Source organism: Alosa sapidissima, chromosome 14, assembly GCF_018492685.1.
Source record: "Alosa sapidissima isolate fAloSap1 chromosome 14, fAloSap1.pri, whole genome shotgun sequence".
Lineage (NCBI taxonomy): Eukaryota > Metazoa > Chordata > Actinopteri > Clupeiformes > Clupeidae > Alosa > Alosa sapidissima.
In genome coordinates this window covers 31,476,405-31,501,907 of record NC_055970.1, presented here as the reverse complement: position 1 = coordinate 31,501,907, position 25,503 = coordinate 31,476,405, and the positions used below count along the sequence as shown (strand labels likewise).

Sequence of the window (25,503 nt, the reverse complement as noted above, 5' to 3'; positions counted from 1 at the left end):
TTGTTTCTCAGGAGCAGCCGGTGCTTTTTTCCGTGGTGCCCTACACCAGCCGGGATTTATATAGGCCTCAGCTTCCCACTCAGACGCACTGCCATTGGCAGGCCCCTCCTCTCGGCGCGCTGTCACAGTTCCGGCTTCCATTCTCATCCTCCGGAATCGAGGCCCAGAAATAGACATGCACTGAGCGAGCAAAGAGCAAGGGGATGTGCCGGTGGAGCTTTCTTGGCAACCACAGAAACTATCGAGCTGGATTAGAAAACACCGACAAGCTGGAACAATGAGAAGAAACACATCAGAGGGCTACTTGAGAAGATAATGAGAGAGTGATGCCGCTCATTCTTACAAAACAACAACCAAAAAAACAAGAGCAGCTAGTATCTCCCGCCCACACATATGCAAACATGCACTCTTGCTCAAACAACCTGGGGCCATATGTGGGTGAGCTGTAGCTTCAGTCCTATTTTGGAGGCAGGGTGCAGATGGCCCCTGGCTGCAGGGGGGAGGCAAGCCTCTCACGGAGTAACAGTAGAGAGAGGACGGCTCGGAAAAGATGAGGGGGGACGAATTACGGAAACCCTCATCTAATGCGATAAAAGGCAACACATTAAGTGTGTCTTGGCAACAATGCAAACAAGGAGGATCTCTCATTGTCAGTACTGTACAGTCTACTCTAATGGACAGATCACCAAACACTGACCCCAGGTCAGGTGAGATGAAACGGCGCTGTGTTTCAATAATGAAATATGTAGCCAGGAAAATCTATGAACAAGTCTAAGGCGGTGCTTTAAAGTGAGGTGACTAAAGTATTTGTGTACACTTGGCTCCGATAAGCTCCCTGCAGGGTATCCATATGCCAATTACGCGGGAAGTGCACACGCAGCAATTCTGCTGTCTCCCTGGGACAGTCTGGTTGCGGAGCAGGATTCTTTGAGTCGGTGCCAGCAACAGAAGAAACACTTGAAGCCGAGGGAGTAGAGGATGGCGCATGTTACTGGTGGATATGTGACGTGTTGGGAGGGCCAGAAGGTGGCGTTCTAGATTCTCAATGAGGAAGCTCTCTAGACCCTTCCTCTCAAGGACCATGGATATCAAATAGCGTCTCTTTATGGCCAGCTGACAGGGATGAGGTGCGTAAGTGGATGTACAGCGCACACACTCAGAGGCAGACCCCAGTGACCAGAGAGCCTGGCAGCCTCACATAGCCAATGCTTAAAGGTTTAGCCATCACTTTCCCCTGGTTTGTTTTCCTGTCAACAGAATGATCAACTATGACAGACTAATTCCAAATTTCTCACAAGGGTCTGACCAAGTCTGCAAACCACAGGAATGGGGCTGGGCCAGTACATGACTACTTCAAATCCCAACACACAACAACAAGCAATACCCATTAGATAACATATCTGTATTGGTGGGTATACTGATGCCACTTAAGGTTCATTTCACCCATATGTTGCCATGTTACATAAAGTATGATAAAAATTAATCATGTCAATAAGTAGACAAAATGAACATTTGATGCTACAGATAGAATGATCACACTGGGGCACATTGTGCACTTCCAGTTGTTTAGGGGTCAAGATTGCCACAGGCCAGTGGGATTTGTGGCAGCCATTAGAAAACGTGTTGTGCAGCTTAATGCCGTATGACCAGAGTGGATCATGGACATCTTCCATTTCCATGTCTAACTGCAACCCTTTTCACCCGAGGACACCAAGGTTGCATTTTTGTAGCCAACCTTAGCTACAGGAACATACAATAATCTGCCAGAGCAGCACGTTCGAGCAGCTCTAACAATTGCTGCCACTCGCCTTGTCGTGATAATCCCTTAGTATGGGAAAGCCTTCACTGGCAGATGCACAAGGACAACAGGAGAGGAAAGGTCATAGAATTGTCCTTGAAATAAAAAAATAGGTCTGCATTATTTAAAAGGATGAGACTGTCATGAAAGAAAATGATCAGCACAGAATGGTGTAATAGTGCAATAGGCTGCTTAGCCATAACACAAATGTTGAGTATAGAGCAGTCTTCTGTATTAATCAAGAAGCTGTGGTCATATTCATGTATGCAAAACCCATGATATGAAAATCTCAGAGAGCAGCAACCTCTTGTGGGGACTGTGCTTGAATCATCTCCACCAGTGGGATGGTGCCCTTGGAGCTGTAACAGTGGAGGGAAAAAAACCCTTTGGCAGAACTTTCAATATATAGCGTTTTAAATATTTCAGTCTGGGAGCAGCCTTAAGGGTCCCCTCCATCTCCGGGACCTTGGGCCCTCAGGGTGATGGGCAAAAGAATGCAGGCAGTCCTTCATGAAAAACCAGCAACAGCGATTTGGGTTGGTGTGCACTGCATTATTCTCTTGTCACAATGCACACAATGAACCAGCCAAGGCCACATACTAGATCATCTTATGAAGCAGCTGTTCCACAGAGGTCAACAACATTTCAGTCATTTCCTCAGAGTCAAGTGCATTGTTTACCTGATGTCAGCAATCCATTATGTGACTGTACTGCATAACAATAACAATATTTGCATTTACATTTGCATGCATATTAAATTTAGACACAACCAATAAATAGCACATGAAAACAGACATAACTTTCAAAGCACTTTAATCACCACTGGGGGTTAACTGATATAAAGAAGCATCATACAGATGAAACTCAAAAATCAGTTTCAAGCCAATTTCATAATGCTGCTCAAGGGAGCCCCTTAATAAAGGTCATCCATTGTGACAAATTTTTGGTCATTACAATGTTTCCAGTACACAATTTTGGAATGAGTGGGTATCTGTCAACTATTCACAGGGAAAATTGTTGCTATTATGTTACAAATGCCTGCAGTTCCTCAACACTTGGAAAAACAACAATCATATTTTAACGGACAGGACAAATATAAAAGACTCCAATTTCAGTGAGATTCACCAGCATCTCTTTCAAACAGATGTAGTGCGAACTAAGAGAAGTGCATGTCTCTGAGAACAATCCATTAAAAGTGTGACTGATAACACCATGTGGTGATAAGATGCCCTGCATATCCCAGCAGGAGAGTGCATTATGCAACCGGACTGGAGAGAATTTACACATTCAAAGACGGAGGCCCTAACATTACAGCATCTAAAACTAGAAACACAGAAATGTATATGACCAAAATCCCAGAATAGGGGGGAAACATGCTTGCTTTGCAATGTACTTCAAAGACAGATGGCATGCCCGTCTCAGCTGGATCTACTCTTGTGAACAGGTTTCTGAGAGTCAAGCAGATTTGAGTTGCTGTTTTACACTGTTTCCATGGATATGAGTTGAACACTGAACTTCACATCTTCACATTGAAATAAAACAAAAAAAGTTTGTCTATGTTGAAAGCTGAAGAAAAAAAAGTTAGTTCACATTTATGAAACAAAAAACACATCACACGTTAAATGGACAGTATGTTACAAACATGTGAGGTTCCTGACATTGTCTTTTTTTCCTCGTGTGTCGAAGTAATTTGCACAAAGTAAATGTTTTTTCTTGTTAAATTGGAATACGCATATGTTTTTGATACAGTGAGTGATGCAGGCAACCAACTGTCCTTTCTCTATAGCAAAAAGGACTGGCTGTAAAGCATTAATTCTTCAATCAGTAGTAATTTCTTTAAAAAAAAAGTAAGTTAGTTAAGTGCTGATACAAACTTCATGACAAAAAAAAAAAAAAAAAAAAAAAAAAAAAAAAAAAAAAAAAAAAAAAACACACCTCATCCTTTCAATTCCACTTTCACACAAACCTCATTTGAGCCCCTAATATTAAGACTGATATGGACACGCCTGTTCTTGGTCCCTCTAGAGCAGAGGAGGAAACGTGGAGGTGATGCTGATGGCTTTTTATGGTCAGCCTCTTCACCACTGGGTGTCCAGTGCGCTCCCCTCCCTCGTCTTGTCCAGCCTGTGTGGGCTCTAGCCCTGCTTCTGCTTTTTGAGGTAGCGTGCGCGCTGGGACAGATGCAAGCCCATGATGTGCTGGTTGAGCAGTCTGGCAGGGAGCAGCGCGGTGGTCACCCAGCCCTGGGGCGAGAGAAAGGGGGGACAAAACCTCACGTCAACACAGCGCAGGCCACAGGCTAACAATTCCCAGCAGCCATACAGGTGTAAACAGAGCTGACGCAAAGTTACACTTTTGTCCCAGGAGAATTGTTCATTTCGCATTAATACACTGTGTTTCCTCATCCTACTTCTCTGACACACACACACACACACACATACACACGAACACACACACACACAGGAACACAAACATACATACAGTCTCTTCTTCCGAGGAGTTAACTTTGACAGCGATTGACTCACCATGATGGCGTGGGGCAGGTAGCCGTTGGTTTGACTCTCCAGGCCCACAGTGTTGAGCGCGGCAGCCACGTAGTGCTCTGGAGTGGGCTTGTCCAGAGTCGCTCTCCTGATCTTACTCAACTTGGTCGCCACAAAGAATGGCAGCACACTCTGGAAGGAAGCCAAGGCACCAAGCAGAAACTAACGTTAGCTGTACTAAGATGGCACATGCGCACAACTCAATCCTACATATCAGGCAGAACAAGGATGACAAAGATAAAACAGTTTCACATGACATGTTATGAGCACGAAAAAATAATTGTTTTTTTTTTACAATAAGGATTGTTTAATGGTGTAATGCAGGGGTGGGCAAACTTTTTGGCTCAAGGGCAACATTGGGCCAACGACACACACATACATACAAAAAAAAAACATTTTTTATAGCCTATAATTTAGTACGAAAAGTATTTCTTTTAAAATATGAATTGCTTAAAAATACTGTTAATTTTATGCTGTTTAACAAATGTATAAATTGTGCACTGTCGCTTTAAGACAGTCGCTTTAATTCACGTTTATTTCTGATCTTCTGCCTGCTCCACTATGGCTAGTGCTGTACCTACGGCTGGGCCCTCTCACAGTTTTTAAATGGTCAGTAGTGGGAACTTCCCAATTAAGCGTTCCCAATTAAATGGATCGCATAATGTTCACGTTAGATCTGCTGCAAAGGAGATAACTAAGAGTTAACTTAATTTAACATGATGTTATCTCTATTTAACATGATGTTTTGACATTGACATTGTAAACGTTCTCTAAGGAGAGTGAAAAGCAGTTTGCAGTAAAGCTAACCAACGTCGTGTCTATCACAGGAAAAAAAATAGCGAGCAGCCTGATAACCAAATGAAATGCTCGGCGGGCCGGATGAATGTGCTTGGGGGCCGGATTCGGCCCGCGGGCCGCAGTTTGCCCACCCCTGGTGTAATGGTTAGATATACTCCCTCTTAATTGTACGTCAATCTATTTGAATTCGTGGCGAGATAGACAGGACAAAGCACTGGCAGTTCCTCCGTCTAACAGATTGACACTCAAATTTCTTTGAAATTCATTATTATTGTAACACTGTTTTTTTTATACTCACTCTGATTAATTATTTGTCTGTACATGCTGATTAAATTTGTTCAGCCAAACCTCGGGGATACACTCCCCCACTTTCACTGAGCTAAATTACACCCATTTCTGTGTTTATAGAGACTGCAGTATACCCATTGTTGAGGGCCTGTACCATTTTAAGAGTATCCATATAGTCTAAGACGCAACTTTACGTAAATCTTCCTTGAAGGGAAGAGAGACTATAGCATAACATATGGCTACAAGATAATGTGAGGTGGAGCCAGTGCATTACTCAACGGATGAAAGATGCAGCGTACAGTATGTTCAAGGTCATTCTGCTGTGGGTCTGGTCTATAAGGGCACAGAGAGGAGGCCTGCATTGATCTCACCTGAATGATGATGCCTTTCTTCCTGTACTCAGCTTCAAGCCCACGAGAGAAGAAATCCACAAAGGCCTAAGAGAGACAGGAGGCATCGCAGAGGAGATTTCCACACATCAATCAACTGCATCTCCACACATCATGGGTAACTAAGGTGATGGAAGCCTAGTGCAGTCATGCGGAGTGAGCCGTTTGCTTTGGGTTGACACTCTGTGGCTCTGTACTTCCATGTCTCCACAAATTGAAAATTAGTCTGGATGACTGGATGGGACTTTAGTTATTAAAAACATCATTTCTGACCGTGTGGGCTTATGCCTGTGATCGCACCCTTTTCTGTCATCATCACTACAGAAACTCACAGCCTCTTATGGGAGGCCGAACAGACTAGTTCTAGTTGGTAAGCATGTTAGCTTTAGTAGACATAACAGGAGTAGTTACAGCATGAAATAGTTAAGAAGGCATTTCAATTGTGTGGGGAGAAAAAAGAAGGCCTAATCCTCGAAATGAGTCTAAATTATTAAATCTCGATTGAACCATTGATCTAACATGTTTGTCTACAGATGTTAGTTTAATAACTAGATGTACTGCAAAACGGTACAAAATATGACCGCCACCCAGTCCTGCACATTATCTCTGCAAAAAATAAATCACTCGTCAATTTGTCTCCATCTCCTACTCCATTCTCTACTCTTGCAGGTAAATGAGTGTGTGCATGTGTGTGTGCTTTTGTGTACATGTGCGCTTCTCTGTGTGTGTGTGTTCGCTTGTGAGTGTGTGTGGGGGTCATGGTGTGTGTGTGTGTGTGGTGTCTGTGTGTTGCGTGCGTGCGTGCGTCTTTATGTGTGTGTGTGTGGTTATGTGCGTGTGTTTGTGTGCAACTCTTTGCTCAACTCCACCATCTACAGGCCTACTGGTGTACAGTCACTAAATGTCCACATAATTTATTGTATGGCCCCCCATGAACGGAATTCCACGAAACTCAGCATGCATTCAGAGGCTGTCATAGTGATCTTAAACGTCAAATTTTGTGCAGTTCTGAAAACGTCAGCCAAAGATACCTGCCATTACAACGCCTAATTTTTGCCTTTTCATTTTTAACTAGGTAGCACCATGTTCCTACTCTTCAAATTTCGTGTAGTTTTGAACATGTCAGCCAACTCTGACTAAACCTATATTCGCCAGAGCGACGGTCATAATAAATCAAACAAATTAGTGTATAGACAAATAGGTGGTGGTTGGTGAGGTTCCCCCCTTCACTGTAAAGCACTTTGGGTGCCTTGAAAAGCACTACGTAAATGCAATGTGTTGTTGTGTTGTATAAAAAATTACTATGACCGCTGCGCAAGCAAAGTGACGGTCATAGGATTAGTCAGAGTTTCTTTCTTCCGGATTTTTTTTTTCCTTCAGTAATTTTTTGTCAACGATACACTGAAAGACCGGGCTGCACGAAACTTAGTGGGGATGTAGCCCCACAAGAATGACACGGATCCATTGATTTTCGTTTTGATCTGTCGCACCCCCCCACCCCCGAAATGTGGGTAGGGAGTGATTTATATTTGTGGACATAATGTGCAGCACTGGATGGCGGTCATATTTTGTACCCCTCTGCGGTACATCTAGTTTGTATTCATACTGAAATTATATTAGCACAAGACACAAAACACACTGTACTCCACCATGACAAATTATGCACATGCACACACACAATAATAACAACCTAATCAAAAGCATCAAAGGCAAATCAGTCCCACACATTAGTCTTTTGTGCACATGTACCTTGGTAGCAGAGTAGATGGTGAGAAGTGGGACAGGGTACATGCCACTGGCAGATGAGATATTTAAAATCACCCCTTTCGACCTGGAAAAAAGCCAAAACCCACATTAGAGGTTATCTGCATGTAAAAATGGCTCTAAAATGTCCTCTTGAAAGTTTTGCCTTTTTGCAGTTTTGAATGCCAATAAGATTGGCTTAGAAAACAGGACCAAATGTGTCTGTAGAGGCACCTTGTTGAATTACAGGCCTTTATCAAACCTATGGCCTTGGAAGCTCGTCAAGGCAACTGTGAAATCTGGCGGTGACCTTGGTGTGGCCCATAATGTGAATTCTCATCCTGTTAAGGAAGCACTATGCAACAACTTTAGCAAAAATGTCCTTAATTATGCAGGTTGACACTTTCTGGGTCGTTTGGTGGGTGCTTCGTCCCCCCCCCCCCCCCCATCACTTCTCCGCGGAAAAAACGAATATGCAACTTTCTGAACCCGGTCCGAGTAAATCCGGATGTGACTCCGATTGTAGTTTCGAAGAAGACTGCAAAACGGACGCCGACTTGGCTTTGTTGCTGTTGAAATTGTAAGTAGCCTACCCTTGGGTGAACTTCGTCTTTGTAATGTGGTTTGATAGTCTCTTGAACAATGGGTTTGCTCGACTGTTTTATTGTGAGCTCTGTATGTGTTTAGCTTGGTTTCTTGATGGCTAGCTCGCTAGCTAGTGGGGGTTTAGCGTAGCAGTAACATGCTACCAAAGCTGCAGGGGGAGCGGTGTAGTGAAAAATGCGAGCCCAAATCCAGTGAAATCCCAGAAACAGTGAAGGAATAACCAGACCTGCATAGTGCTTCTTTAACTTTCGCTTGGACCAATCATGTCTTACACTATTGTACAGCCACTGTATAGTAATGTGTGTGAAGCAGTACATATTTCAGTCTGGGGAAGGGGTAGGGGGTGCTTTGTTTGGCAGAAGTGCAAAAGTATCATACTGTCTCCAAGAGGGATGTCTTGAAATGTCTTGAATTTAGTATATATAGCAACATCTTCCTCTTAATATTTACATGTGCCAGTCACAAGCCACCACGTCCCTGTTCTGAATTACAGTATGTTCTGTATCTGGCAAAATGAATCATGTAATCTTCATAGGGAGAGTGGTGCATTATGCCTAGCAACAAAGCAGGGCCAAGTTATGGGTATTTCAAAAGGTTAGACTCCATATACCTAAAGATATGGAAGGAAGTGGTTTAATTTATCCAACTTAAATTACATGTAGTCAGCAGTAAACAGAAGTTAGAAGCTACATGATATAAACAAAAAGAAATGTCTTTCTTGTTGTTTCTATTCAGACAATGCCGCCTAATTAAAAAAGAAAGGAGTCACACGAGCCTACAGTTTGAATGCCATAGCTACCTGACAAACCCAACATGCGGTTGCAGTTAATACTTGAGATCACTAAATGTATACTATGAACAGTGGTCTACTAAGAAAAACAGGTTTCCATCTCAGAAAATGGAGCTGACCTCTCCATCTCACACAAGTCACACTGAAGCAAGTACCAGAATGTCTGATGAAACTAACATTTCAGCAGAGAATATAAGATGTTTTTTTTGTTTCAGTATATAGCTATGAAGTTGCATTTCCATTTAGATTAAGTGAGATTATTAAAACGAATGGATATCACATATTTTTAAATGCTAGGCCTAAATAAATTCTTCAGAATGGCCATGTGTATTGGATAGGCTATACTGATCTAGACAAACATTGCTTGCCATGGCTTGCTGTGACATGTTATTTTATTTTCAGGATCATCAAAACATCACAGCTAAAATCAAGAGTGGTGAGAGCCTGGCAGCAAATCATTTGTGGAGATGGCCATACCCTTGTGGGTTCTGGACAGTGTACTTTTGTGGTGCTTTTTCTGCTGTAAGACGATTACATTTGGGAACACATAATTGTTAATCCTCAGACATGTTTTAAAATACCCCACACCCATTTGGACTGGCTGTTTTGTTGTCACATCAACCATCAGAATGTCAGAATGGGGGAGGGGGGTGTCATCTTAGTGACTTTAACCGTGGCATGATTGTTGTACCCGAAGAGCTGTTCATTTCTGTACAAAGTATAACTGCTGATGCCGCTGGAAGTCTAACACAAAAGTCTCTAGCATGTACTCAGAATAGTGTGGGGGGAAAAAAGTCCAGCGAGCGGCAGTTCTGATGACAGAAAAGCCTTGTTGAGGAGAGAGAAATCAATGCCTTGCTTCTGATGAGAGAATGCCCAGACTGGTTGGACATGCCAAAAAGGCTACAGTGCCTCAGATGCCCAGTCTGTACAACTATGAGGAGCAGAAAAACATCTCAGAATGCACAACACATCAAAACGTGAGGCCGCTGGGCTCCCACAGCAGGAGACCACATCAGGTTCCACTTCTGTCAGCCAAGATCAGAGAGCTGATCTGAGGCCGCAGTAGGCACAGGCTCACCAAAACTGGACACTCCAAGACTAGAAACACACAGCCTGGTCAGATGGATCTCCATTTTTGCGGAGTCACACAGACAGTTGGGTCATTTGGCGCAAATAGCATGAATCCATGGACCAAGCCTGCCTTGTGTCAACAGGCCAGGCTGGTGGCGGTAGTGATTGGTCTGGAGAAAGTTTTCTTGGCACACTTTCGGCCTTTTAATTCCATTCGATCACTGCTTGAATGCCACAGCCTACACTCTTTAAACGAATGTGTTGGAAACAGCACATACTGTGTTGTCCTTTTCTGGATATATAGATATGTCAAAAACAACACAAGTTGTGTTGTTTTCAGCACATTCATTTTAAGAGTGTATTTGAGTAGTGTTGCTGACCGTGTGCATCCCTTTGTGGCCACAACTCGCCCATCCTCTGATGGCACCAGTAAGGTAACAAATGAATCATGTCAAAAATCAAAAGTCATCTCAAACCCAGTCTCCAGATCTGAATCCAACAGCTTTTATTTGGGGTTTGATGGAATAGGTGACTCACAGCATGAACGTGCAGTTGACAAATCTGCAGAAACTGTGATGCAATCGTCTCAATAGCAATAAAGTCCGCACATCCAACAGCTCCCAAGCAAATATTTAATTATGTGACATTTCGGGGCAAGCCCTTCCTCAGACGTGAGTAATCATCTCAACATGGATCAGGATCTCAAAGGAATGATTCCAATATTTTTTGAGATCCATTACCCAGCCAGGAACTGCCTACTGACCTACAGAAACTGAGAGCTCCATCATCGGTTTTGGTTTCCAGTTTGAGATTCTACTGAAAAGAAATCCAAACACTCCAGAAGAGCTCTGTCACACACATACACCCCCTTGTGCTCTTCTATGGAACATTTATACTCAAGTGAAACATGCCATTAGCAACCTCAAGCTTGAGAACTACACAATACACATATTAAGGAAATAGGATGTTGTGGCAATATGGGGTGGATTAGATAAATGGGTAACTCACCTGTCTACCATCAAGGGCAGAACAATCCGGGTCATCTAGGAAGCAAGACAGAGACAATAAGTCAGGTCAAGTGATGTACAGGATTAAGATAGATTGTGAATTAGATCTGTTTATAGATTTATATAAATCTGTAATATCAGCATCATGTGTACATAACGTGTACATCTTCTTGGGACTGTTATTGATAGTAAACAAAAATGGCAGACACATATAGTTTGCATCAATTGATGAAGGATTTCCTTTTAATTACTGAAATTCACTGACATTGTTTTGCTCATAAGGTCTCTAATAAAGGGACGACTTGTAACTTCTAACTGTCCTTCGACTAATGATCATGTAGCTGGTCCATGTTGTGAACTGACCACGTGACAACATGCCTGATTGAAATCTATGTGGGGTAGATGAGTACAGGGGCAGAGTGCAGAATTGTAAGGGAGAGCCAATGCCTGCCTCACCATACTTTCCAACGCATACAGCACTCCCCCTACTGGGAACAGCTGAACAAGTTTTGAAATCCAGAAGAAAAATTGCTGTCCTCAAGTGCTACATGCACAAATATATAGATCATATATATTTGTATATATATTTATATATCATATATAAATATAGGGCTGCAACCATCATATATAAATATAGGGCTGCAACAATTAATAAGGAAAATGATTGCAGCTTCTTAAACTATATATTTTTTCTGCTTTCCTCTAACAAAGTAAGCTAAATATGTTCAGCACAACCAAAACGTTTTATATCCAACACATGCAACGCTCAATAGCAGAGTTAATAACAATTCCAATAATTGTAATAGGTTTAATAATTAGAATTATGCAACAACTTTTTGAAGTATGCCTTAATATTGCAACTAATTTTGGTATAATTTTTAAATTGATAATGTGTAGTCATGTAAAGGACAGAAGAACATGTGTCGTTCCCACCAGCCATCCAGGATATGCACTTTGCAGTTCAGTGCTCATGGTAGGAACATACTGCGAAAATGAAAGAATACCTTTCACAGCATGACATTGTTGGCTACATCACCAAGACATCAGTTAGCCCATGTCAGTTAGCCAACAAGCTTCTAGCGGTGCTTACAAGGCTTTGGGTGGTGTTTTGCAAGGTCTTAAAGCGCTGCTTTAAAGACAACACACAATACACAAAGCGCTGCTTTAAAGACAGCACTTAATATCATTTTTAAACACTTACATGATTTACCAAAAAAAATAAAAATACTTAAAAGTTATTAGATGTGCATTATACTTTTCAGTGGGCACTGATTTGAGAACACACTCAACGAGTGCAGCAGACGCCGTGTGGTTTGGTAGGTGGACTGTGTGCTGGATCTGGAGCTGTGGTCACTCAGGGTCTCTAATATGGATCTCTGGGCAGCCATGCTGGTGTGGGGCAGGGTGGCTACTCTAGCTGCTTCTGTCATGAAGGCACAATGTTTGTTTCTTGTGTTTCCTTTTGAGTTAACCTATTAGACACGACATATTATGGGGAGGCCGGTACAGGGTAACCTATGGTATAGGCTACTGGGCATGTGGCCTTGACATGGTCATGTTCCTCTACCGTGGACACTCGAGACATTGCTTTCAGCTTTGGGTTGGACCACATTTTTGTTTCTGTTGTGTGTGCTTAGGGCACTGTGCACGGGTGACCTCTCCCCATGCCCCAGTTTTGGTTGTGCCTACAGCATGCATCGTCATTTCATTGAACCTGGTCCCCCATTTTTCCTTTCTTTTTTCTGCCAATATAGAGTGGCATCTAATCTTAGTAATTACATTTTTGAAAGATTCAGTATAATATGTATCAACATATCACACCAGTGTCACTAAATCAGGTTCATAACATACAGGTGATGCCATTTAATTTAAAGAATAACATTATGTGATTCATACCACTGTTCAGTAACAATGATGAATGTGGCCAATTGTGTTTGTGAAGCTTTAAACAACACCAGTAAGGTGAAACAAGTGATTACAACAACAACAACTAATAAAACAGAAATATTATTATGGCAATGGCGGGGCTTATTCCAACAAATAGACCTGCATGTGAAGTTTGAATGTCTCATTTTTGGTCTATTGTTGTTGGAGAGGTAAACTTCATATTCAATAGCAAGAACACAATTATTCTAAAAGAACAAACCTGACAGACAGAGGTGATGTTGACATTAATCATTGTGTCGATAAACTGCAAAAAGGGAGAAAAATAGGCATAATGTCATGTCAACGGATTAACAATGCTGTCTGAGTTATGACCAGACAACAGTAATAATAAACTTGTTCAATGTGGCACACACATCCTGTCTTGATATACTTACTTGGTCCAAATTGGGGACGTTGAGGAAGAACTCCGGGTAAGAGTAGGAAATTCCAACATTGTTTACTATGGAGAGAAGACTATGATCAAATTTTCTGGCTAGCATTTAACCAGAAAGCAGGCAAGTATAAAAGAGTGTCTTTGTATGGAGTGCAACAGCCATCATATAGCGCCAAACAAATTAACCATTGGCAATGTAAACATAGGCAATACATTCTATACTAGACACACATGCCAATGGTAGATGAGGGTCTGACACTGGCTCGCTTGTAGAGGAGCTCTGGACCCAGAATGGACTTGAGTGGCCTGCGTTGGTAAATGAGTTGGGTTGGCCGCTCATCGCACAGCCCATGTATTTAGTGGGGACAAGCGTGAACTCCAACCAAACCTAAAATACATTTAGCATCTATAACCCAGGGAGAATGCAGACATGAATTCTGAGATATTGGCAAAGAGAAGATGCTGTGTATTTTCATTTAATATAATATATGCTATATGATAACATTGAATTAAAGTAGCCCCACAATTCAGATTCAAACAAAACGGCCTGATGAAATAATCAACTCTCAAGCATCAATTTCAGCCACAAGGTGGCAGCAGTGTCTTTAAAAAAGGAGGCTCCCTGCAATGGAATCACCCAACACCAACCCCAGCTACTCCGCCTTCGTACAGTGTGTTAACAGTATGGACGTGTAAAACGCCACTTACCTAAAACCCCAATCTCTAGTCCAGCCAGTCCATTCTCAATCTTTGGATAGATGTCAGTAGACCCAAAGTCCGCAGCGATGGTTTTGGTCTCAACACCATATTTACTTTCTAAAAAAAAAAAGAAGTATGTGGAATCAAGTTAGTGCATAAAAATACACATTAGGCCACTCCAGGGAGAAATCTAGTTGGCATTGTGTTGAACCTTATACTATGTAATGTTTATGTAGCATAGTATGCAGTATATATTTTAGTTTTGAGTGATGGAGAAGCACAGTAAAGAAAGCGAGAGAAACCCTGATCACCAATGTGGGTAACCATTGTGGGTAACATATACATAGAGTGACATTTTTCAACAGGTTACTGTGAATGACCCATGCCTTTTGCATTCATAGAGTTATTCGATCAAAATTGAACAGACATTTTTAAAGGCACTGCTTCGTACTGTAGTGGGTAGAGGTCTTCAAACACATTTGACACAGCCTTGTCCTTATTTTAGCAGCACTGAGTCAAAGCAGCAGTCACGCTGCCCAAATCTGCTTCTCCATCAGTGAACACGAAAGAGAAAGTGTGTGTGTAAGAGAGGGAGAGAGTAGGGCGTGTGTGGCTATGAGCTGCTAGAGGAAGCAAAGTGGATGTGAGTGCATGTGAGAAACAGTCAGAGAGTTTGTGTGTGTGTGAGTGTGTGTGAGAGAGAGGGAGAGAGAAAAAGAGAGAGAGACAGAGTGAGACCATTTGCTGGCACTGTGTGCCATTCACAATTTCCCCTCAGCCCTACCCACATTCCCTTCACTGAGAAATATATTTGAGCGTTTTAACAACCCTCGGCAAAATAGCCTTTGTCTCTAGCTCACCTGAACACCACATTAGTCCAACAGAAAGAGGTGGAATTAAAAACTAAATTATCCTTAAATTGTATAAATCCTATCTGATAAACCATTAAACCATATTCACTACAGCAAAGATGACAGAAATAACTAAAATAAAGAATACAATACAACAAAGAATTATTATTAGTGATTAAATTAAATGTAAGTCTTTATAAAAAACGATCACGCAACATGGTGTTGCTGTTGCAATGGTTCAAATTGTACCAATGCCAGCGATAAAACCATGTGTACCTTGATCAAGGGCGCTTGATCAAATGCCCCAGTTAAGGCCACACTGCATAATGCAAACAGTCCTGTGCCAGAGCCAGAGCTCGTGACCATTTTAACCAGCAAGCCCACATCTGGCTGGAGGGGTGTGCCAGCGCTCCTGAGTGGAGAGTTGGGAGTCGCTTGGCTCCTGAGCACCCCGGCGTCCCTCTCCCACCTCCCCTCCCTGGCGTCACGTCACGTCACATGCTCCCCGAGTTCGCCTCCATCTGCGCAGCCCCGCTCTGTCGCAGCAGCCAGGCAACTCGGCTGGCAGAGTGCCGGCCACTAAAAATACCCTCGGTGCTCATTAACATCGGCCTGACTGACATTCATTCAGCAGAGACACATACCCATTCCATCTCACTCTCTCTCTCTCTCTCTCTCTCACACACACACACACACACATTTGAAGAACAGAGACAGCCTCACCCGAACAGCCAACCACACTCCCCATTCATATAAATCACCTCTACAAAATTGACTAAGGCCGCATCTGTGCTTAACCAAAACAACAGAGTGTCTTACTGAATACAGAAAAAAACACACCAAAAGCCCTCACCTGTTTACAAAGAACTGCTCTTTCTAACGTAGGTGTAAACATTCAACATCCTCTGCATTTACCTACAGAGGTCCTTAAACTGAGCTCACCATGGAGGGGTGTGTGTGTGTGTGTGTGTGTGTGTGTGTGTGTGTTGTACAGAGTGTGACGAGTACCCACCGATGGCTTTGGAGACGTCATCCAGCTTCTCCTGTGAGCGGCTGACCAGCACAATAGCAAAGCCTCGCCGTGCGAGCTGAGAGAAAAAAAGACACAAACAATCAACACCAAATACACTTCCTAGCGCACTGACATGGAAATATGGAGATAATCACATGGCAACTTTATTTGTAAAACAAGATTTTTTTTTTTTCATATTACATGAAGAACATGACAAATTTGCAGACTGTTAAATACCAAGATAAATCTAGCTTTCAAACCATACCTCTAAAACAATCTGCTCTTCCTTTAGAACCACTGAGAGATTGACTCATATTTTGCTTCATACTCATCCACCTCTACTGACTGAATTCCTGCACAGTCTATTTTCTTCAATATATTTGTGAAAATCTCCAAATAAATCCTTCTGACTGAGCTGCGGTGAATGCGCTAGTAGTCCTGAATTGACGTGGGGTCTTGCAGTGGACACGCAGCCCTCCGCTAGATGCCTGTGAATGCACCGAGGCACTGAGAGGCCTCCCCAGTCCTCTGGGTAAAAACCTCTCCGCTGATGACTCATCGTGATTTCCATCAAAAAAAAAAAAAGAAAGAAAGAAAGAAAAAAAAAAAAAGAGTGGAACCCCGGGAATCTTACCTCCTCCGCATAGGCCTTCCCGATCCCATCTGTGGCTCCAGTTACAACTAATGGGAGAGAGAACAGGGGATGCAGGAGGCATTATATTGTGCTAGAACAGGATAGAGGCTCCTAGCCTTTCATTTCATGACCTTTCATTTCATGCCTGTTGTGTAAGGAGAACTTATCAATGAAAATGAATGAATGGTACATTGAATATTACAACTGCGGTCAGAATGCTTTGCCATAGCGGCCGGGAGCTGCAGAAATGACAAAGGGCCATAGCAGGGTAGGGCGTGTTCTTCTGCATTTCTCTCTTTGCCTTTCTTGCTTTACCAATATAGCGATGCTATTTTTAGCCGCTCGGTACATTGCCTCTCTTTCAGCTCCTCGGCTAAAAATAGCACGTGGAGGGAAGCAAAAAAGGCAGGCAGCCTAGAGCGAACTGTATGCATTTTCAGCAACAGGAGACACCAACAACAAAAAAAGAAGACACAAAAAAATGATGCATTCACTGAGGACATGTCTGTCTCTCTCTCTCTCTCTCCTCAGCCCAGGACAGCCCCAAGGACAGCCCTCTCATCCCCAGCCTTAACCTTTGCATCTTCAGTGTCAGAAAACCCTTGGCTGATTAAACATTAATATGTGCAGCCAGCTTCCATTGGAAATACAAAAGAGAGAGCTGAGGAGAGGAGAGGAAAGGAGAGGAGAGGAGAGGAGAAGAGAGGAGAGGAGAGGAGAGGATGGAGGGAGGCAGGCATGTAGGCAGGCGGGCGGAGAGGGAGGGGTGGAGGGAGGCAGGCATGCAGGCAGGCGGAGAGGGAGGGGTGGATGACGAACAATAAGACAAGAAGGGAGGGGAGAGTGAGGACAGATCCTAGGGGCAGCTAAAAATAGAAAGAAGCAAGTGAAAGGCAAGCGGCAAACAGAGAGCATGAGGAGGCACGGGAGATTCATGCAGTCAGGCATCTCTAAAATGGACTGCCACACACAAATGTCAATGGGTGCGCAGCACAAAGGCACATTCTTTTGGAGACGCACCATTTTTGTACATTTGCCGTATTTGTCGAGACCAGTAGTAAACCAAATAAAGGTTTTCTCCTGAATTGAAAAGGATCTGACAATGTTTGTGCAGTTTATTCTTCTCATCTCACAGGTGAATGGCATCTGATGCTACGTTTCCATTATAATGTCTTAATTATCAGCCATATCATCAATACTGATGAAAAAGCTTTATTATCAAAGAGCAAGAACATTTCCTTGAAAACATGGCACAATTGACACTGGAGGTTGTTGGCTCCAACACAGGCCCCAGTAGCATCAAAGTCAATGTGATTAAAGTTGTCTTAATCTCATTAAAGCATGCCGTAAAGTACTCCATTCATAAAAGGCTGCTCCAGACACAAAGGATCTGTGGCTAATATCTCTAGTCCTGGATGGACTTCACTCTATACATGCCCCTGCCTTTTTCTGATGCTCTCTACTGTCAAAATAATGTGTAGTAAAACATAAGGAAAGACACAAAGCAAGAGGTAAAGACCTACATCACGATTAAAGCTATAAGGGACTGCTGCTGATCCCAAAGGAGATACGTATAACCAGCAAGGTCTGTGAATGTGGTTGTAGCCTTGGCACAAGCATAAGCCATTCATAATCCTCACAATATTAATGGCAAATGACACACAACAGTAAATATGGTCAATCGCAACAAAATTATTCTTAAAATAAAATGAGACAAAGAGAGTTGATTACTATGCAAGCTGATGCAGGCGAGAGGATTGAAATTAGAAATTCGGTCAAGTGAAATGTGATTTTATAAAAACAAAAGACACCCTCTCACACTGCACACGGATGCAAATACTGCTGCCACTGCTGCTGCTAAATATTCCACAGGCTAAAAAAAGAACTGAAGATTAAAAATACCACGCAGCCACTGCAGCCTTGTCTGGAACAGCCGCAGCACTTGAATACCAACGAGATGCTACTCTCAGCAGCCCCCGGCATCTCTTGCACTCGTGCACACACACGCAACACACACACACACACCATCACTCCACTCTTCCTTCCAGGGTACAGTGCAGCACTCTGAGGCTGTGTGTGCATCTGCACATTGTGTGAGCAGAGGCCTGCCTGCCTGCCCGAGCGGCGCCAAAAGCCATTTAGTGTTGCCGTGGCTCCAGAGGCACATGTCCTCTGCGTGCGCATGAATGGGACATTCACAATTCCACAGGCGCAGCCTCCTCATTGGGTCCCAATGGCTAATATTCATGGCACCTTCTATTTTTAGATTTGCAAGACATGTCAAAGCGATTCATTCAGAGGCTAAAATGTTTTCAAAAAGTGAATGGTGTGGAGTGATGGTGGTGGTAGTTGGGGGGTGGGGTGGGGCTGGGGGTGGTTGTCATCTCCCCGTGTATGCAGAGTTATGCAACTACGCATCCAGCTCTGCCCAGGCACTGGGATCCTCCCACTCCATTGGATGCTGCAGCAGAGACTTCAAAGGGCCTCCTGGGTCCCTGCTCACAGAAACATGCCTCTCTAAATAGTATGGGCTGCCACGTGCTGCGCGATGGCTTTATATGCTGCACATCAGGGCTGCGTGCAAAAAAAGGGGGAGGCTTCAAAATTGGCTCCTCTAAAAATAGTCCATAGATGTATTTAGTATCCCCGAGGCTGGATTTGAGCGAAGAGGATGGGGGGGGGGGGGGGGGCATGAATGTCTCTGTGCATTGCTCCAGTGTACATTAATTCATAAAAACGCATTAATGAGCCATTCTTAAGCTTCCATTACACCTAGAGAATCCCTCTTAGTGCTTCTATGACCAAGCTACATTCAGGAAAAAGCCTAAGCTGCAAAAATCAGCATGCACAGATTGAGGCTCAACATCCTTGTCAACACCATAACTTATGCTCTATTATTAACCCACTGGTTTAATAATATAACAGTTTTGGTTGTGGTGGTACAGGCATTCATAGGATTTAACATGTGATTGGTACGGGTAACTGCAATCCAAAATCTACATATTGAATGAACCAGAAGAGGTTTTTGGGTTTGCAGAAGGATGCTGCATGACATAACTTTTCTTGTGTGTGTGTGTGTGTGTGTGTGTGTGAGGAAGTGAACGAGCACGCATGCATAATGGGGGAGGGGAGGGCATGGCATGGTGAGCGAGGCATGATGCTGAGCGGAGGGCTCAGTGGGAGGAGGTACTGTATGTAAAATGAAGAGCAGCAGCACGTGTCTCGGAGGGTGCCCATCACAAGATGACTCCATTCACAGAGAACGCACAGAAAACCACCATCCAATCACAAGCTTGCCGCCCAGGGAAGCCATAACAAGGAGCCTACTTTGGCCATGGTGTGACAAAAGCACCCATTCACAAAGATACTATCCCTATAGACAAATGCTTGGAAATACATGCAATCCGTTGCAGCAGAAGTATCTATTAGGGATGCACGATATATCGGCGGCCGATATATTATTAGCCGATAAGTGAAAAAATTAAAATATTATTATCGGTCCGATAACAGAAATATTATTATCGGTCCGCTAACTTTACCGCGCTGGTCGGGGAAACAAATAAACAAACTCGTTAGTGGGACGAGTACATAAGTAGGCCTAGTTCTAAGTTGTGTTTTAGTATTATATTTGCATTACTTTAGCTTGGGTTTTGTATTATTACCTAGAAATATGCTAACCATTCGTGCTTCAGTTCCAGACATGTCATCATAATATGTTATTAAAACCTTCAGGGCTTCGCCTTTCATTTCTGCTGCAGCAGGTTGTGCGCAACAGAGTAGACGGACATAAGATACAGTATGAGGAGTTGCAGCTTTATTCAGTTACCCGCAGTTGAAACTAAACCTAAGTTTCCCTCACAAACTCTGATTTGGTCGCTATACTGTAGCTTATTCCAAGCTGAGCCGTTTATGAGCGTTTAGTCCTAAATGAAAACGATGAAAACGAGAACTCTCTAGCCACTCACTCGCAATTTACTGACGTCAGGTTCACTTAAAAGAGCCACACATACTGTAGGGCTAGGCTACTGTTATGTTGTTGACTGCCATACTATTGAGGACTATTATGAGTTCTGTCCATCATTTGGTGGTAGGTAAAATTACTGCAATAAAATTATGCTTATTAAATGCTTTCCCCAAATCACTTTTCACATTTTTAATTCAAGAGTAATATTATCTGTTATCATATCGGCCACAACAAACCAATAAATATCGGTTATCGTTATCGGCCCTAAAATTCCATATCGGTGCATCTCTAGTGGTGACCACAACCATCTTGAACCATGGTGGTTTGCCATTGACATAAGTCAATTGTCCAGGCATTCAAGGTGTCTACATGAGGAAAAAACACTTTGTTTTCAAAATCCTACTTATATTCATTAGTTTACCAAATATTTTCCTTTAATGAAGAAGCAACCTGGAGTAGCACTCCTCTATGGGGAGCACCTTTCTATGGAACACCCAACAGACTTGTCCTAAGAAAACTACAAACAGCCAAGTTGGCACCACAGAATGCTAGCTAGCATGCTAACCAAAGTATTTCTTTCTTTGTCAATGCCAATATACATTCTACGCATAATGTCCATAAAACTAAGAGTATAAACTATTGCCCAGGACTAGGTTAAGATGATGCATGTTCAAAAATGATCTGAAATACACAAATTATTTATTCAAGATGAACTTGTGATAACATCTCATTCTTGCTAGCATAGAAAATATATTTTGCTCACATGCCACTGCCTAATTCATAACATAGTAGTCCAAAACTGCTCTACCAAGATCAGTGTATTCTGTACCTCAGCACCAGTCATCCTTAGTGAAATGTCAACCAAGTCAACCCGCACTTCTGCAACTTCCTGCGTCATAGCAGAGCTCCCAGGAACCCATTCATCCGGTGGGAGTAGGCGCTCTCCAAATCTAATATATCTCAGTGATGCCCACCAAGAGCGTACTTCCTGGGATTCACGCACCACTGGGCTGCTCCAGCAGGTACTCATTCATGCAGTTGAGCCCTATCCTTAGGGGAAGTGAAGCAGCACTGGGAGATGTGCTTAAATATTTTCTCTGTGACCAAACCTCATATCAAAGAAATAATAATTCTCTTGAAGGTACTTAATAGCATGTAACATGATATATTAGCTATTCTATAAAGCTACTTTTTTCCAGTTTTTGAAGAACAAGTATGCACAGCATTCTGCACTCTGCACAAGCATGCACAGGTGAAAGGGTGTTGATGTTGAAATTTTTGGTGTTAGCTAAACTGTCCTTCACCATTCCAGTGTCATTGTGAACTGACAGCAGAGGAGAGGAGGACAAACCCAAACATACAGATAATAAACTAAAACAAATGTTTCACCTCATCCTTAAATGTATGGCCTTGGACATAGAATAACATAATAATGAAGCTCAACCAAAGCAGCAGGTAGCACATGTTAATGATAGAATATAATCATACTGAAAGAATAGAATCATACTGAAAGAACAGGATTGGGCACCTGTAGGCCAGAAATCATACAGTATAATCAAGCTAACTCCAGAGTTATGCCATCAAATATGGAGTCAAAATAGGGTCTTTAATATTGAGAGCTTGTGTAAAGATGTTAACATGTGTAATAAAGTTTTGCAGCTGTGCAAAAGGAGTTCTGTATGTGCAAAGACATTTCGTACCTGTAGAAATATTTTGTACATGTGTGATAAAATTTGTATCTGTAGAAATATTATGTACTTGTGTGAAAGAAATGTGTATTTGTAGAAATGTTTTGTACATATATGGGGGGGAAATGCGGATCTGTAAAAATATTTTGTACACGTGTGGAAAAAATATGTACCTGCACAAATACTTTGTATGTGTGTGAATCTCCTACGCGACGCTACGCTAAGCTTTCCTGCACAACACTGAAAGTTCGAGCTTGTGAAACTGATATAGAATGCGTACGGACTTTTGACCCTAATTTTACTGCCTTTCTGAAGAGCCAATCAACACATTGTTTACTGCCAACCAATCAGCCTTCCCCACCGACCACCCAGATTTTGCCGCTAAACCACAGATCTAGAATTAAAACCGGTGGTAACAGCAAGGGCAGATAGGTCGTAACATTACTGTAAATGAACACCGATAAGTATTTCTGGACTAAAATATTGCAAAGCGATTTGGTTACTTTATTTGTCATGCTTTTATCAGTTGTAACATAGTCAAAAAGTTAAGAATATCATACCAGAACATGAAATGATAAGTGTAGCTGCCATCCTCCTAGCTGACATTTATCGAAGGAAATAAGGAAATAAAGAAAACGCTTGAAATAAGGAAATAAAGAAAACGCTTGAACGGGTTTATCCATTTACATTCAGATCTTGCCATAGACTTTAAGCGCTTGCTTGCTAGGTAGTCTACCGTCCTGTTCAGTCTATGGTTGCTATAGCAACCGCTGCTGTGCTTTATAAACTGACGAGATAACCGTGCAATTGTGGTTGAAATACTCCCGAAACACAAAGAAAACAAAACAAAATGTACCTATGTAAGAAAATGGGATATTGTTGTATTCCAAACAATAAACCAACAGTCCTGGAAGGGCATTACTACGGTTAAATCTCACTATAATCTCCTAGCTGTGGATGTCCCATTAACACATTCATTTGATTCATCTTTTTGCTGTCCACTAGGCCATTATAGGCTTGCAAAGGGTGATAAAATAAACGTATTCTCATATCAAATAATAGTAGCAGATAAACATAAATGTGTGTACAGTATTACTGTGTTATAATCATAAATGACACCACTGAATCACCCTTTCGGAAATGGCTTTGAGTATACTCTTTGATATGAAGCCAATCTGTTTAGCACCAAAATCTGGGTGGTCGGTGGGAAACGCTGATTGGTTGGCAGTAAGCAATGTGCTGATTGGCTCTTTTGAAAGGCAGTAAAATTAGGATCAAAAGCAAAGATTCGCTCTGTTCTAGAATCTTTGGTCAAAAGTCCGTACGCATTGTAAATCAGTTTCACAAGCTCGTACTTGTGTTGCGCAGGAAAGCATCGCGTAGCGTAGGAGATTCACACACGTACAAAGTATTTGTGCAGGTACATATTTTGTCCCCACGTGTACAAAATATTTTTACAGATACACATTTCTTTCACACAAGTACATAATATTTCTACAGGTACATCTTTTTTTCACACATAGGCCTACAAAATATTTCTACATGTACGAAATGTCTTTACACATGCAGAACTCCTTTTGCACAACTGCAAAACTTTATTACACATGAACATCTTTTCACAAGCTCTCAATATTAAAGACCCTATTTTGACTCAATAATAAAACTTGTTGAAGATACTGGATCATGTCCTGACATTACAACGTTTGCATGAAATAGTTAGGAATCCTACATTTATTCTATTTGATAGTGCAATTAATAGGAGAGAATCTACCATTTTCATTCTGATCTTTGATTACAGGTACCTTGATGAGTGGCCTTTGAACAACATTTCACCTACTTCCTCTACTTGGGCAGGCCCAGAGTCAGAAAGAATTGCAACACTCGATTACGCCATCAATAGTTTCAAAAAACCTGTGCTGAATGGCTGTATCACAGGAGGGTGGTGTGTATTTCTGGATGCTGGAGGGCATTTAGCAACTCATTGGCTACTGACCAAGTGATTGGCCATTTCCAGTTCCAAAAATGTCTCCATAACCTAGAAACTGGAACAGAAGCTGCCATCTTTTTCCACGGTCTCTTATGGGAGTGTCACCACTTTCTAGTTTGAATTATGTCTCACTAATGATAAGAATTATGCTCGCCTGGTAAGTATTGCTAGGCCTACATTAAATTGCATTAAGCATATAAGGGAGAAGAAACGTTACGTTTCCCTTAGAAATGAAAACTAGGACACACCGGACAGACCTACAGTGTGCACACTGTGTGTGAACAGTTGAACAATTTGGCCAAGTCCTTCCTTTATTCAGGAAGCTATCTGGAAATCACACCCTAGAAAGGACAATTGAATCAGATTAAGTTGATGGGCTACACATTCCTGTGTATTCGCATTAGATAAGCAGCCTTGCAGTGATTCTGGCAAGCTATCTACAGTGAGAACAAGACAAAAACGTGTCTGGAATTATTAACAAAGATCTTCAGAAGACCTTATTCCTAGTTAGCAAGGCAGTTAGCACATTTGAGTGTTATCCCGGATTTACCCGGCTTACTACTGAAGCAATGCTATCTGCATGGTTGCCAGTTTAAGCAGGAAAACGTTAGCTTGCACATTCTTGTTTACATCGTTATGTGCGATTATACTGACCTGCCCATTTTCCAAGTTTAGCGGGTGAAACCAGCTTTCCATTACCCAATATCCATATCTTCAGGCCGTTTAAGAGTCGGTATACGGAGCAGACAGAGAACCAGGCCGCAGTTAAAGCACCTAGCCAAAACAGTGCTGGTTTCACGAGCTCTAGTATGGACTCCATAGTACAATTCAAAACGTTACGTGCATATGAGTTCCCGCTATTTAAATGCAACCAATTATTGGCTCAATTAACGTTGCATACAGCTTCTTAGTATGCACTTGCTACTGATGCATGGAACCGGTTCGCGAAATCTTCCCTCTCCTGTCAGTGGTGCTTGCTCCGACAGATTGCTTCCGCGTGTCAGTAGACACTTCCGTTCGACGTTTCACCTGCTTGGACAACGATTGGTGGATTTCCATGTCCAACAAAATAGGCCTAACCTAATTTCTCTCCACGCCTTGCGTTGGCCGTTGAATTCTTACCTGTTCATTAAAAGTGTGTGTAGTTTCTATTGTCAAAAATAAGATTTTATTCCTTGAAAAAGGAAAATCAGGATTTTAACCATGTCAATTTTATTCATGTGAAGTTGATTGTTACATTTAAGTCCTTGGGGCTACATCGGGGAAAAAAGCAATGTTTTTTTGTATGCTTTCTTTCTTAATGCCTACATAC

The 25,503-nt window shown here is 42.2% G+C and overlaps 1 protein-coding gene across 1 annotated transcript; it reads right to left on the bottom strand.

Annotated features, from left to right (window-relative positions):
* Nucleotides 1-2,594: 2,594 nt before the first annotated feature.
* Nucleotides 2,595-25,179, bottom strand: hsd17b12b (hydroxysteroid (17-beta) dehydrogenase 12b). The gene is made up of 11 exons (XM_042061952.1): nucleotides 24,846-25,179; nucleotides 16,553-16,599; nucleotides 15,919-15,994; nucleotides 14,065-14,172; nucleotides 13,358-13,422; nucleotides 13,183-13,227; nucleotides 11,038-11,072; nucleotides 7,566-7,647; nucleotides 5,799-5,864; nucleotides 4,324-4,473; nucleotides 2,595-4,041 (listed from the first exon to the last, which is right to left on the bottom strand). Exons 1-11 carry the CDS (start codon nucleotides 25,009-25,011, stop codon nucleotides 3,934-3,936), a joined length of 948 nt encoding a protein of 315 aa, XP_041917886.1. The 5' UTR covers nucleotides 25,012-25,179; the 3' UTR covers nucleotides 2,595-3,933.
* Between the last annotated feature and the right edge of the window lie 324 nt (nucleotides 25,180-25,503).